Raw genomic sequence first — 16,322 nt, forward strand, 5'->3', positions numbered from 1 at the left:
TAAAAGCGCTTTTCTAAATGGTTTTATTTCCGAAGAAGTTTATGTTGAACAACCTCCTGGATTTGAAAATAATAGCCTCCCTAATCATGTGTTTAGATTAACTAAAGCTCCCTATGGTTTAAAACAAGCCCCAAGGGCTTGGTATGAGAGACTTAGTTCTTTTCTCATTGAAAATAATTTCATAAAAGGCAAGGTTGATACTACATTGTTTATCAAGAATTTTGAAAATAATTTTCTCATTGTTCAGATTTATGTTGATGATATCATCTTTGGCTCTACAAATGAATTTCTTTGTGAATCTTTTGCTAAAACTATGAGTCTTGAATTCGAAATGAGCTTAATGGGAGAATTAACATTCTTCTTAGGTTTACAAATCAAACAACTAAGCAATGGCATCTTTATTAGTCAAACTAAATATGCCATGAATTTATTAAAAAGGTTTAACATGAACAACTCAAAGGCTAGTAACACTCCTATGAGCACCTCCACTAAGTTAGAAATTGATGAAAGTGGAGAAAGCTTTGATCAAAAAACTTATAGGGGTATGATAGGAAGTTTACTTTACCTCACTGCAACCAGACCAGACATCATGTTCAGTGTAGGACTTTGTGCTAGATTTCAATCAAACCCTAAGATATCTCATCTCAAAGCAGTTAAAAGAATATTTAGATATCTTAATGGTACCACAAATCTAGGATTATGGTACCCAAAATCAGAGAATTTTGAGTTAATTGCTTATGCTGATGCTGACTTTGCTGGCTGTAGATTAGATAGAAAAAGCACATCAGGATCATGTCAATTTTTAGGACATGCCCTTGTTTCCTGGTCATCAAAGAAACAAAACTCAGTTGCACTATCAACAACCGAAGCTGAATATATTGCAGCAAGTGCATGCTGTGCACAAGTTGTATGGATGAAAAATACCTTAGAAGATTATAAAGTTCATCTCAAAAATATTCCAATTAAATGTGATAACACAAGTGCAATATGCTTAACCAAGAATCCTATACAACACTCAAGAACAAAACATATTGATATTAGACATCACTTTATACGAGATCATGTCACCAATCATGACGTAACCATAGAGTTCATTGATACTAAACATCAACTAGCTGACATTTTTACAAAACCTCTAAGTGAAGAACAATTTGATTTCATTAGAAGAGAATTAGGAATGTTGATGTGTCCAAACAGATAAATTTGTTAAAATAATTTTCTTTCGGACGATATTGTATGATCAAATCACTCGATTTCCATGATTATATGTGAAAATCTGCAACAAAATCTTGTCCGAATGCATCTTATTTATAAAACAGATTTTCTCGTACACCTTCATGAAAACTGAGTTTCTGAAATAGATTTGATGAGATTCATGTGTATGTATTCCATCCTGCAAAATCTTTATAACACAAAGGGGAAGAAGTATTTAAAGCAATCTATGGAAAATTCCTCTATAAGCTTGCTATTATTATTTTCTGGTATCATAGTTACTATGCTTTTTGTTGATGACAAAGGGGGAGATATATATATATGTATTGATAAACACTGCCATGATTAGAAATACTATGAATGATGCTATAAACACTGCTATAATTATGCCATCCTTGCATCACCAAGAGAGATATGAACATGTGCTAAAGTTTGCATTATGCCCTGAGTTGATATCTTATCATGTGAAGAAAATGCAAAACTTGCTAGAATATTTCAAATGTGTGCATCATGTAATAAGTTTCACAGCTTTATATGATAATGTTCAAACTACATGATGAATAGTTACAAACACAATCATACAAACCTGATGATGTATGTCAAGCCCTGACATCATCTTTGAAGAGATACATCATGATGAGTATCATGATGGGAGTGTTGATAAGTTTAACTGATCTAACTTATCAATACGTCACTTGAATTCTTAGGTCTTGAATTCAAGGTTGACTTATCTCAACTATGGCATATAGACAGGGGGAGTTAAGGATAACTCCATTATCAATTGATTGTCATCATAAAAAAGGGGGAGATTGTTGAATCTCGGATTTTGATGATGAAGTCAATTGTCATTTGTTGTCTAATCTATGTGTTGAGATAAGTGTGCAGGATTAACTACGATGAAAGATAGACAAGCAGCAGGAGTTACGCCGGAGTCAAGTTCATGATCACGTTGGGAGTTCGAGAGTTCGACGGAAGTTCGGACGGTCGTCAGAGGTTCTGCGAGAACAGATCCGAGAAGTCCAGAAGCTTGCCAAGCGAAGCTCGTCGGAACTTGCCAAGTGGATCATCGCAAAGTCCAGGAGTTTGCCGGAAGTCCGCAGGAGCATCACCGAGGGTTCATCGGATGATCGACGGAAGTTCGCCGGAAACTCGCCGGAAGGAGCGATTGACGCACCGAAGCAAAGCTGCAGAAGTTGTCTTAGATTTAATCGTAGTTAGCACGTTGATTAAGTTGGAAAATGGGAGGTGATCCCATTGGCTTAATCTTGGGGCAATTGGGCCCCTGAAAGATTGAAATTGGGCCGAATGGAATGAACCATTCGGACCCTGATTGCACCAGGAGGTGCAACCGCCCAGGCCAGGAGGTGGCACCGCCTGGGCTAGGCCTTCCAGCGAGACTGGGCGGTGCAACCTCCCCAGCAGAGAGGTGGCACCTTCTGAGCTCAGTCTTCGAGCTAGACTGGGCGGTGCAACCTCCCTGACAGAGAGGTGGCACCGCCTGAGCTCAGTCTTCGAGCAAGACTGGGCGGTGCAACCTCCCTGGCAGAGAGGTGGCACCGCCTGAGCTCGGTCTTCGAGCTCTGCCAGGCGGTGCAACCTCTCCAGTCAAGAGGTGCAACCGCCTGATCCCAGAATTTCGGGATTTGATTGTTTTGAGCTCCAAATTTGAATTGGGTTGGGGCCTATAAATTCCCCACCCATTCAGCACTGAAAAGATACAGACCTACACCGAAATCTTGATCTTTTCTGTGATTCTAAGAGCTCAAAAGTGATTGTAAAGCCTTTAAGTCTCCTCCTTCTGTTCTTCAAGTTTTCAGTTGTAAAGTGAGGAGAGAAAGGTCTGTAAAGGTTGTCTCCTGAGCCTGTCAAAAGGAGAGAAACTGTAAAAGGGAAGTTTGGCCTTCGCCTATTGAAGGAAGGCCCCTAGTTGACGTCGGCAACCTCGTCGGTGGAGGAAGCCAAAAGTGGAGTAGGTCAAGGCTGACCGAACCACTCTAAATCTCTGGTTTGCGTTTATTTTTTAGCACTTTATCATTATTGCAAACCTCCTTCATTACTACTGCTCTCTGCGCTTTCACGAACAAGTTTTAAGTGCTGTTCTTTCGAATCTGCATTCAGACGTAAATTCGTATTTTCGTACATTACAGTTTACGTTTACGTTTGATTCTGCAGAACTGTCTTCCGTGCTTTTACGAACGAGTTTCTTTGCAGTTTGCACTTACATTTTGATCCTAGTGATAACTGCAAACTGTCTTCTGCAATTTTACGAACGAGTTTCAACATTTAGACGTAAAACTGCATTTAGAAGTAAATCGGCTTTCCTCGCACAATCATCAGATCTCAGTTCACGTTTACGTCTTGATTTCAACTGCATACTGCCTTCTGCGAGTATACAAACAAGTTTCAAAGTTCAGACGCAAATCTACGTTTAAGACGTAAATCTGCGTTTAGACGTAAATCTGCGTCTAGACGTAAATCTGTTTTTTGCAGATTACTTTTTGAGCTGTACAACAGTAGCACATTGTCTTTATATTTCTGCTTAAACTGCTCCTAGACGCAAACTGTGTTTAGACGCAATCTGCGCTTAGACGCAATCTGCGTTTAGACGCAATCTGCGCGTAGACGCAATCTGAGTTTAGACGCAATCTGCATTTAGACGCAAACTGCGTTTAGACGCTAACTGTGTTTAAACGTAAACTGCACTTAATCATAAGTAATCTTAGAATCGGCTTTTGCATCAAAATAGTCTTTATCGAACGAACGCAGCTTTCGTTTTTTAATCGCTGAAAAATATCCGCTGCACTAATTCACCCCCCCCCCCTCTTAGTGCTCTCGATCCTAACAGAACTAATAGAGAAAGATTTATTATGTCAATTGTAGTTCTCATAGCCTCCCTCCAAAATGACTTAGGTAACTTGGCATGGGAAAGCATACACCTAATCCTTTCTTTAATGGTTCTATTCATCCTTTCTGCCACACTGTTCTATTGAGGAGTTTTAGGAACTGTTTTCTCAAGCCTGATATTATCGAACCTGTAATAATTCTCAAAAGGAACCCTATACTCGCCACCATTATCTGATCGAACACACTTTAGCATTTGCTAGTTTCTCTTTCAATACTGATATGAAACTTTTTGAAAACATCAAGTACCTGGTCTTTAGATTTCAAAGCAAAAGCTCAAACTTTTCTAGAATGGTCATCAATAAAAGTAACAAAATAAAGAGCACCTCTAAGAATTCTAGTTTGCATAGTATAAACATCAGTATGAACTAAATCAATAACATCTGATCTTCTATATGATGGATATGTTTGAAATGTAACTCTATGTGTTTTTCCACCTAAGCAATGATCACAAGATTTAAGAGATACCTTACAACTCTGATAAGAACTGCTTTCTAGCAAGAGTTTAAAGGTCCCTTCTCGCTGATATGACCAAATCTCTTGTGCCAAAGATCTATACTTTCACCTTTGTGAATTGTATTAATCTCTCCTTTGTGTAACTTAGCTTCCATGACATAAAAAGAGTTAAGCTTCTTTCCTCTTATCACAATTAGAGAACCTTTGTTAATTTTCATTTTCTTTCACTAAAATAATATGTAAAGCCCTCATCATCAAGTCTGCCTATAGATATCAAGTTAAGACGAATATCTGGAACATGTCTTATATCTTTAAGTATAAATTTGCTCTCAATATTGGTCTCCAAGCAAATATCTCCAATACCCACAATCTTAGATGTACCACTATTTCCCATTCCGACATTACCAAAATCACTAACAATGTAAGATCTGAAAAAATCACCATGAGAAGTAACATGAAACGAAGCACCAAAGTCAATTACCCAATTATTGTCTTGAGCTATAAGACTGACACAACCGTCATTACAAACAATAGTGATATCACCTTCAACAGCAATTATATTGGTCTTTTTCTCATTTTTATTCCTTTCATTCTGTTCTCGCTTCCAAAACCTACACTCTTTCTTAATGTGACCTAATCTATTACAGTGTAAACATTTGATATCTCTTCTAGACTTGGATCTTCCTCTATAATCATATGGATTTCTACTATGACTTCTTCCACGTCTTTCTTATTTTTTAGTAACAAATGCCCTAGAAGAATATTCATCCTATTCTTTCCTTCTAGCATCTTTATTTAGCAAACTATCTTTAACTATATCTATAGTTAGAGTCCCCTCTGGCGTGGAGTTACAAATAGTCACAACATATATTTCTCAACTTTCTAGTAAAGAGCTAAGAAGTAGTAATCATTATATCTCATCATCTATATTCATTTTCATAGCAACCAACTTGTTTGCAAGACTCTGAAATAGGTTTATATGCTCAGCAATGTTACCACCATCTTTATACTTCAAATTTATAATTCTTTTGAGGAGAGAAATTTTATTTCCCACTGTCTTTTTCATAAAGAGGTTTTCTAACCTTTGCCAAATAACATCAGCTTTTGTTTCATCTGAAATATACTCATGCAAGTTTATATCCATCCATCTTCTAATATAGATAATAGCTTTTCTGTGTTAAACTTTCTATTCCTCATCGTCCATAGTAGAAGGTTTATCTTTAACCTTGATGAGCTTATATAAATCTTTGCAATAAAGCAAATCTTCCATCATATACCTCCAAGTGGAATAATTTGATGAGTTCAATTTAATCATACCATCTAATTGCTCCATTTCAATCACACAAGAAAAAACTAGCACCAAAAAAACCTATTGCTCTGATACCACTTGTTAGGAAAAACCTGTTAAAGTGGAATAATTCTTTTCCCTTTTTATGTATCAAAATAGATTCCTCATCAAAATACCAACTTAATATCAAAATATAAATATCAACCAGAACAGAATAAACAATAGAGCAATAAATCAATCACACAATAAGACCAAATCTTCTACTATCAATAGTAATGATAATAGGTTTACAATAAGTTTTCTCTAGATTAACAAGAGGATCACAATAACATGAAGATCATATATCTTGACTCAAGAATAGCATACCTTCATCACATAGATGAATCTTATCATAAAAGAATTTTAGGTCTCACAAAATAGGTATAGCAAGAAAGTACCTCAGAAAGGATAAACTGTAGATCAATACCGTTAGGATTGTAGATCTTACTGCAAGGATTCTCCGTATAGAATTTGGGCCAAAATTGACGATGTTTGGCCATTGATCGTCAAGTAAAAATACTTAAGATCCTAATTATTTTCTCTTCTTTTCTCTCTCTCTCTCTTTTCTCTCACCATGCGTTGTTCACTGCTGCAAGCACGCTAACTCTTCGCTGCCCTCACCTCTTTCTCTTTCTCTCACTGTGTTGCTGTTCTCTCACTGCACGCACGTCGTTGCATGCGCTCGCTGCCCTCACACTGCTGCATAAATACTCGCATGTCGTTCTCTCGTTTTTCTGCTCTCTCACATCTTTCTCTTTTAATTATTGATTTGGACTCCAAATGTCCAATTGCCTAAGCTCATATATGGGCTGGACCCAACAGCATAGTAACTCTAGATAAATTTAAATATTAAATATCTTAGAATTATGAGTTACACTTGAGTTGTATTTATACTTATCACAAATTCAACCTAAAGTATCTTATTTCAAAAATAAAATACCGTAAATTCATACATAAGTATGAAATATCACAATCTCACAATACAAACACCTGTTCAATAACCACAAACCAAACATATATGAAATATTCATAATAACATTAATCAGATTACCAACATAAAGTCACATTTTTAAATAATTTATACAAGAATATATGCTATCATATAATATTAAACATATTAAATTACAATGTTTTAACACAAACTCAAATGTTTCATCAAATCAAATCTCTCTATCTTTCCACCCAATAACAATCGTCCAATATGGCATTGGCTATTTGAAGACATACAATAACATATCTTTTTGACTAAATTTTATTTCTTAGTCCATCAACAAGTGATTCTTATACTTCATCATAAATATCGTGCAATCGTTGCTGCAAAATAGAAAAAGGTGTTAATACAATACTCACTATAACTGAGTGATGTGAATAACAGAATTCACTTACGATCCATCTTGTTGAGGATATTTCAGCATCTTAGTCTTCGATCCTTTACTAATGATCTTATTTGAAATGTCAGGATGAAGATGATCTAAATCAATAGCCAATATTTTTTAAAAATTTTGTACCTATTTTTTAAAAAATAAATAGTTAATATAGAAAATATACTATTAAATTCCTATTTGAATTAGAACACTTACTATTCATCTAAATATGTTTGAATGTAATTTTTTGGGGAGACAATTATAATGGAAATACATTTTCTTCTGAATATCTATCATCATCATATGTCAATGGTTGTCGTTAAATAGTGGGATAATATTTTGATTGAGTCATTGAGAGTGATTTTACAACTAATATTATAATTTTATATTCTAAATGAATAATATGCTTTCTATAATTAAAAATCAACAAAAATATTAGTCAATCCATCATAAAGTAAAATAAATTTGTGAACGACAAATAAATATACTAGTTTACCTCAAAACCACTTCACAAGAACAATGATAGCCAAAACTTTTGTCTAAATTGTACAACATCATGACAAAGAATAAACTCATCGGTATCGAGAACCTCTCTATTAGTAAATTCTCTCTCATCCAATAAAAACTAAAAATATTTGCATTTACATAAACATTTTATTTTTCTAAAATGTCAAACAACTTACACTACAAATAACAAATGATAATTCGACTAGTTCTTATTCAATAATCAAATTATTTGGCAAACTTATTGTAAATTCTTCTATCACCTTTGGAAAAATATTCAACGTGAGAAATATTAGTAAAAATAATCAAATTAATTATGTTAAAAATATAATTACTTCTATCACCTTCGGAAAAATTTCTCCTTTCCACCTCTTATAAGGCTCAACGATCTTCGATCTATCTTTAGAGGTCTATGGAATATGAACTTTCCATCATTTATCTCTAATATCATATATTCTTTTAAGTAACTTCTTTTTTCTAAAGAAATAAGAGTTGTGTTTAAAGACTTGATATATTTTAAATCTATATAGCTTCTAGACTACCAACAGAATAGCCCCTCATTAATTCTTTTGGATGTTAGGTAAGCTAGAACATACTATGGAAGGATCATAATGGGAGATATCGACTTTCTCGAAGCCTAGGGTCATAAGAGAGCCAAGTCCATGATATTTGAGTATCTTATGTAATCTTATGATTTTAATTTTTTTCCTTTTAGACTTGGGGTAATTTCAATTTTGTTCTTGTTCCTCACCAACATATGTGTCTTGTAAATAAATTAATATATTAAATAAATATCATATATTTATATATATATAAAATATTAAATTATTGTACATTTGATTATATTCTCATTGATGATACTTTTAAAGATGACTCATAGTTCTCGACAATGCATGAAAAAATAAATCAATTTGAAAGAAATAAAGTTTAAATGCTTATTCATAGATTTAATGATCTTCTTGTAATTGGTACTAAATAAGTCTTTAGGAATAAGCAATATTAATAAGTTGTCATGATTCCAAAATAATATTAGATTAGTAGTCAAATATTTCAACCAAAAAGAAGATATAGACTATAAAGAAACGTTCACTCCAGTGGCTAGACTTAAGCCATAAAGATACTCCTTACCTATAGATGTTTTAAAAATTTTAAATTATTTTAAATAGATATCAAAAATATTTTTATTAATAATTTTATTTTTAAAAAAGTTTATGTTAAGTAACCATCCAGATTTGAAAATGATCATTTTCCAAACCATATTTATAAATTATCTAAGGCTCTCTAGTCTCCTGATCCTTCTACATGTTGATATTACCATAGTATCAGATCTTGCGATGGGATATTCAATCCTCTGGCATGAAGCTTGAACCTCTAGCATGAAGTCTAATTTTTAACATGATAATCTTCAAACATAATATCCGACTCTCTAGCTTGATATTTACACCTCAGTGGTCCATAGTCAAAGAATTTCTACATCACTTAGCATAATATTAATTCGTCAAATTTATCAATTGATTTTATCATCAAAATTTGAAACATAATACTAGTTTCCTCTTTTGATTCAAAAAGATCTAATCGTTTTAGTTAAAATTGATATTGAAAAGGTTTGGAGTCTTGGAATGCTATCATATTGCTTTCAGATGGGCTAAGTTTTTGGATACCTTTATTAATCAGAGTCCTCCCTAATACTTTAGAAGTCAACATGGGATTAGGGAGGGCAACCTATTTATAATACCCTATATTAGAGTGGCCTTAGACTTACATTAACTCAAGGATTCGATAGATGCACCATTGTTAAATTGAGTTCAAGTATTTTGGATAAGTGGTTTATGTTCAACAAATTTGATGAGTTAATTATCTTTTTAGCATAAGATGTGATAATTAATATTAAAACTGACTTAGTATTATGATACAGCAAGAGACTCAAGTAGGAAATCTCTGCCAATAGGTCATCATTATGATACAACCAAAAGGTTACATCACAACATAGAGTCATCATAAGTGAGCTAAGTCATATATCAAAAGTGAGCTAAGTCACTTATGACAGTTTAATAATTATATTATTATTAATTTAAGTTTAAATATTTTGAGTCAGTAGTTTAGGCTAAAAAAAAGTTAATCGGTGAATTATCTCATCAGTTGAGGATGTGAGACTATTTTTCTATTGAATTTTTTAATGCAAATACCCTCTTTTCTCTTAGAAATAGAATGTGATGATAAATTTGCTACTCGTTGTCAATATAAAATATCCTTCAAGTTTTTCTAAATTCTTTAATGATATTTTATTATCTTTTCGAGCTACTCACAAATCTTTTATGAATATTTTGAAAAAAATAATTCTTTAATAACTCACTAATCAAAATGCACTCAGATCGATCCTTGAAACCTAGGCATTCATGGGCATTAATACAATCTGAAGTTGACATATTTTCTTAATAGTAGTTGAATCTTTGCTAAATTTATAAATTCTAGATCTTCTACTGCTAACATTGTTTGCCAATCTTAAATGTTTGATATTTTGATTCACCGTGATACGAATTGTCGTACTTACTTTCAATATAGCAAGTAAAGTTTAGCTTTTTTTCCTTTTGAAAAAAAAAAATTAAGATTGTTTTTGACAGCTGATCCAGCTTTAACCTAAAACTTCGAGACATTTAAGCACCATCAATTATCATACAGTTGATAGCCCTAGCTGGAGTCATAGTAGGACTCCTCACCAGATAGGAACTGTGACCAGGAAACTGTTCTTTTAATCCAAGGAAAACAAAAAGGAAAATAATTTACTTTACAATGGGACATCTGCAGGGAAAAAGGAAAATATTTTTACTTCTCTTCACTTTCTGCCTCAACACCGCAAGCTGGTAAGTCATCATTGTAAAGAAGTTTAGACAAGAAGAAATCCATGATCACACAATGGTCCCAGTAGAGACTTCTTGATGGGTTCGAAAACAATGTTTTTGACAACCATGCATGTTGATGCAATTGATAACAGTACAAGTAACAAGTAAATCAGTTGTTAAAAGCATATATGCATTTGTCTCACTTTTTCCATTTTTTTTTCTAACAAATAAATCAGATGAACTATTGTTATAAATTCACAACTGTGTGTATGAATGATCAATTAGTTGGCCTTTCTTCCTAATAAACAACAATGAGCTAATAGAGAAGAGAAATCAAAAGAGAGGGGCCACATAGGAAAGCATGCATGAAAAGGAGTCGTTGGTTTGTGTCCTGCAGCCTGAACCGGGCTCAAGACAGTTGATGCCGGTCCATGGTAGTTGGTAAGTTTGACCCTTGAATAGGTCAACTGTGGACAACAATAGCATCTCCAAGGCTGGCTTGGAGCTGTCTGCTACGTGTGCGGGTGTTTCTCCAACCCTTTCCCTCTCCAACCTTCCCCATGCAACCCCTCACCACCGCCACCACCACCTCCTCCTCCTCTTCTTTTCTCTTCCGTTCACTGCCACCGCACCCTGCGCTCCCCCCCCGCCCCCCCACCCCCATGGCGGAGCAGGCGCTGTCCTGCACACCGCCTCGGCCAACATCTACCGCCGTTACTCTCCATGACCCTCCTCCTGCCGAAGCGAACAAGTCCGATAAGGAGACCACGCTCCAGATCGGAACCTACGTCGTTCAAGTCCCCAAGGACCAGATCTACCGCGTCCCGCCGCCGGAGAATGCCCACTTGGCCGAGCAGTACCGCAACAGGGACAAAAACGAGCGGCGAAGCCCGTGCCTCGGCTGCTTGAAATGGATCCTCGGCGCCGTCCTCCTCGTCCTTCTCCTCGCCATAGTGATTACCGGCGTGATCTTGGTCACCGTGAGGCCTGGAAGTCCCACGTTCACGGTCCAACGCCTCTCCGTGAACAGCTCGCCGCACACCACCACCAAAGGATCTCACCCGAAGCCGGAGTGCGATTTCACCATGCGTGTTCGAAATCCAAGTAAGGGGATGGGGTTCTCCTACGAGGCCGGTGGAAAGACCGTCGTCCTCCATAAAGGTGCCCACATTGCAGCTGGAACGACGCCGGCGCTCGTCCAAGGGCCCAAGAACACGACCACCTTTCGACTGGTTCTTCATGGCTCCAACATGTTGCTTACGAAAGTGATCGACATGAGTCTAAAGGGATCCAAGGACGTCATTCCGCTCGAGCTAGCAGCTGAGTTCACGGTGAAGCCTAGGGTCGGAGTGGTGGAACTGGGGGCGACGAGCATGTACGTAACCTGTGATGTTCGAGTAAGAAGACTAGTGAAAGAGGCACGTATATTGTCCCAAGAGTGTAAGACCAACCTTCAACAATGACGGAGGTGGTAATGGAAGTTTGAACTGAAAAGAAATCAAATCTTTCCCAAAGCTTTTTCCCCTTCTTCAAATTGCTCCTTCATTTCCTTTTGTCTTTCTTATTCTTCAGGTTTGGACCAGTTTAGCTGGTGTCTATATGCGTGTGTTAAGGTTGTGATATAGAGATGATTGAATCCATTTGACGATCCCATGCCTCCTCTACTTCTTGTATAGTAATGTAACTCGCAGGGGGTGTGAAAAGTAAATCATTAGTTGCATGTGTACTCTGCTATCCAGAAATAAATTTCTTTCACTCTTCTTCTTGGTTGCATGTTTACATAACTTCTGAAGAAAGGATCAAATTCATCAGCATGTTACCACTAGGTAATTGTCTCGGCAACTTCTTTTCGATTACTCTTTACTTGGAAAACCTTGTTTTAAGATGCAACTGAAGTTTGTGACATCTAATGTTGGCAAACTACTACTTATCGTGCAAAATTTTGTCCTAACCTACCTACCATACTAGTGATAAAACTAATTCAAATGAGTTATGATTTCTGATATCTCATGCAACGAATGGTGATGATTTGGAACAATTTTGGAACGGTGACTGACTGACTGTTCATCCATTTTGGAATAGTTCTAAAGTTGATGATTTCTTGGAAAGGTTCCTAAGATCGCATGCTACGTGGTTGTTTAATTTTTCAAAAGTATAAGTAATTGTCTTTCTTTTGTCGCTATATAGGTGCTAATGGATGAGTCTTAAGCATTATAGATTAAAGTACTTCTCCATCTTAATATATTTCATCTGTTGTCTTCTGGAAGTTGTGCAGAACCAAACAAGCATATGGTATTTTCGAAGCAACAACAACTAAAGTATACCGATTAAAAAAGAAGAGGAGATTAGTATATACAGAAAGTGAGAAAAAAAAAGAAAAATGAGATGATAGATGTTGGAATAAGTATTTCAATTAATTTTTTTTCATATCTTCAAAGATAATAAATAATTATCAATTTTAAGCTGTTAAAATGAGAACTTTATTTATTTTAGAAGGACTATAGAATTTGATTGAAAATAGTTTTATTGATTATGATCTACAAGATCCCAATATTAATGAAAACTAAAAAGATTAAATGAATGAAACATGCAAAAAAAAAAAAATATAAGAGCCCTATACATGCTATGATAGATGAGTCTCTATTTTCTTGAATCATATTAGCATCAACCTCAACAAAAGTCTAAAAAATTTTAAAAAGTATATTTGGAGGTATAGACAAATTAAAAACTTCAAAGCTTCGTATGTGTTCGATGTTGAATCTCATATTTTGATTATAAAGTCAATTATCATTTGTTATCTAATCCATATGTTGAGATAAGTATACAGGATTAACTACGATGAAAGTAAGACATGCAGCAAGAGTTACGCCTGAGTCAAGACTATGATCACGTTGGGAGTTCGAGAGTTCGACGGAAGTCTGGACAGTCGTCGGAGGTTCTACGGGAACAAATCCGAGAAGTCCAAGAGCTTGCCAAAAGAAGCTCTTCGAAACTCGCCAAGTGGATCGTCGCAAGTCCAGGAGTTTGCTGGAAGTCCACAGGAGCATCACCGAGGGTTCATCGGATGATCGACGGAAGTTCGCCGGAAGCTCACCGGAAGAAGCGATTGACGCACCGGAGCAAGTTGTAGTAAATGTCTTAAGAAATATCGTAGTTAGCATGATGATTAAGTTAGAAATGAGAGGTGATCCCATTAACTTAATCTTGGAGCAATTGGGCCCTTGATAGACTCAAATTGGGTCGAATGGATCAGCCCATTCGGACCCAGATTTCTTGGCAAGCGGTGGCACCGCTTGGGTTGGCAGTGGCACCGCCCAGGGCTCAGTCTCTGAGCGAGACTGGGCGGTGCAACTGCCCTTGACAAGAGGTGGAACCACCTGAGCTCGGTCTCCGAGCTCTGCCAAGCGATGCAACCACCCCAGTCAAGCGGTGGCACCGCCTGGGCTCAATCTCCGAGCGAGACTGGGCAATGTAACTGCCCCTGTCAGGCGGTGGCACCGCCCAGAGGCTCAGTCTCCGAGCTACTAGGTGGTTGTACTGCCCTAGTCAGGAGGTAGTACCACCAGGACCTCGGAAATTCGGGAAAAGATATTTTTGAGCTCCAAATTCAAACAAATTTGGGGCCTATATATACCCCACCCTTTCCTGCATGAAAGGGCACCGAAAATCCAATCTTACTCTGTAATTTTTAGAGCTCAAAAGTGTTGTAAAGACTAGAAGTTCTCCTCCCTCTTTTCTTCCAAGTTTTGATCTTTCAAGAGAGGAGAGAAAAGTTTGTAATGGTTGTCTCCTAAGCCAATAAAAAAGAATGAAACTATAAAAGGGTTGTTGGCCTTCACCTATTGAAGGAAGGCCTCTAGTAGACGTCGGTGACCTCGTCGGTGGAGGAAGCTAAAAGTGGATATAGGTCAAGATTGACCGAACCACTCTAAATCTCGGTTTGCATTTACTTTAAGCATCTTATCTTTACTGCAATCCTCCTCAGTAGCTTACTGCCTTCTGCTCATTTACGAACATGTTTCATAGTTAAGTATTTTCCGAATCGACGTTAAGGCGGAAATCAGTTTTATCGTACGAACATCATATTTCAGTTTGCGCTTACATTCTGATTTCCATCATAACTGCAAACTGTCTTTATATCTCTTTGCTTTAACTGCATCTCGCTTGATCATAAGTTAAAGTGATTTACGAATCAGCTTTCATATCGAAATCACTTTTATCGTACGAACGTTATATTCCAGTTTGCTATTACATTCTGTTGTCTATCTTAACTGCAAACTGCCTCTATATATTTGCTTTAACTGCATCTCGCTTAATCACAAGTTAAAGTGATTTACAAATCGGCTTTCTTATCAAAATCGTTTTTATCGTACAAATGCAGTTTTAATTATCGAAAGTTTTCCGCTGCACTAATTCACCCCCCCCCCTCTTAGTGCTCTTGATCCTAACATTCAAAACTCTCATAATGAGTTTATTATCTTTTTTTTTTCAAAATCTCTTCTATTATAGACCAAATGAGATCTTTAGGTAAAAAATTAAAAGAACAAACAGTGGTGGAAAAAATTTTTAAGCAGCATATCTCCAAAATTTAATATGTTCTCTACTGTTATATAAGAATTTAAAGATACAACTACCTTATTAGTCGATAAATTAATGGATTTTCTTTTGATTCATGAACAAAAAGTTAACAAATCTTCAAGCGAAACTTCATAGCATGTTTTTTAGATGAAGATAGATTAAAAGGATAAAAAAAAATCAAATCTTATGACAGAAGTCAAAATAGTAAAGGTCATGGCACTAAGGCAAGAGATACGGTTGTCACATCCCAAAATAACATTCATAGAAAAAGATTAACTAAGGTATGAACCTATTTTAAACAAAAAAATTATCTACCTCCAAAATTAAATCCGGGGATCCATAACATAAAATTGAGGACACAAAAAACATTCCGTTCTCATTCACACACTACAAAACCTATACAATTTTTAAATCATTTAACATGTCACCAGACAAATCCATATAATCCAAAGAAAACTTAAAGATTCTTAACAACCACCTTTAAACTCACAAAATGATATCCATAATCTAACCAGTTACTTCAAGTTCACATCATATTTAACATTTCTAAACTTTCAAAATATGAGATGCTCTTTAACATTTATAAAGACAAATACTAAGATTTTGGATAACATGACAAACAAAATATTTTTTACAATGACATAGAGAAAACCATAAAATAAGTCATAATCTTTTATCATTCCACTACCTTAGCCGAACTTAACATAAGTACAGAGACAAGATAACTTGAAAATTTTATATAGCAACTGTTGAATATCGTATTTTGATGATGAAATCACTGTTTATGATTTAATCTACGTTTTGAGTGATGTAGGATACTTCGATCAGGATGAGACAATTAAAGCAGGAAAATCATGTTGCGCCGAAGGAATATGTTAGAAGATTGGACATCGGGCTGATGGATCGGTCGACGTATCGACAGAAGGCTTTGATTGGGCAATAGGCCGCAAGAGAGGACGATGTACCGAAGAATCAAACGAAGCGTCGAGGAACCAATGATATGCCGAACAACTTGATTAATTGCTTAGGATTAATTATCTCGATCTAAGCTTTATTTTACATGTGCAAGATTAACTACGATAGCTTGAAGACATAAAGCAAGTCTACCGGAGTCAAGTTCGATGGGTGTTCGAGAGTCCG

At 35.9% G+C, this 16,322-nt stretch overlaps 1 protein-coding gene across 1 annotated transcript; it reads left to right on the forward strand.

Annotated features, from left to right (window-relative positions):
* The first annotated feature begins 11,266 nt into the window (after positions 1 to 11,266).
* LOC135644160 (NDR1/HIN1-like protein 13) lies at positions 11,267 to 12,067 on the forward strand. Its single transcript, XM_065161624.1, has one exon. It carries the CDS (start codon positions 11,267 to 11,269, stop codon positions 12,065 to 12,067), a length of 801 nt encoding a protein of 266 aa, XP_065017696.1.
* The last annotated feature ends 4,255 nt before the right edge of the window (positions 12,068 to 16,322 follow it).

Source organism: Musa acuminata, chromosome BXJ3-8 (genome assembly GCF_036884655.1).
Source record: "Musa acuminata AAA Group cultivar baxijiao chromosome BXJ3-8, Cavendish_Baxijiao_AAA, whole genome shotgun sequence".
In the NCBI taxonomy this organism is placed as follows: Eukaryota; Viridiplantae; Streptophyta; class Magnoliopsida; order Zingiberales; family Musaceae; genus Musa; species Musa acuminata.

Excerpts from the sequence above, each read along its gene's own strand:
- LOC135644160 (XM_065161624.1), top strand. The coding sequence starts at position 11,267 with ATGGCGGAGCAGGCGCTGTCCTGCACACCGCCTCGGCCAACATCTACC.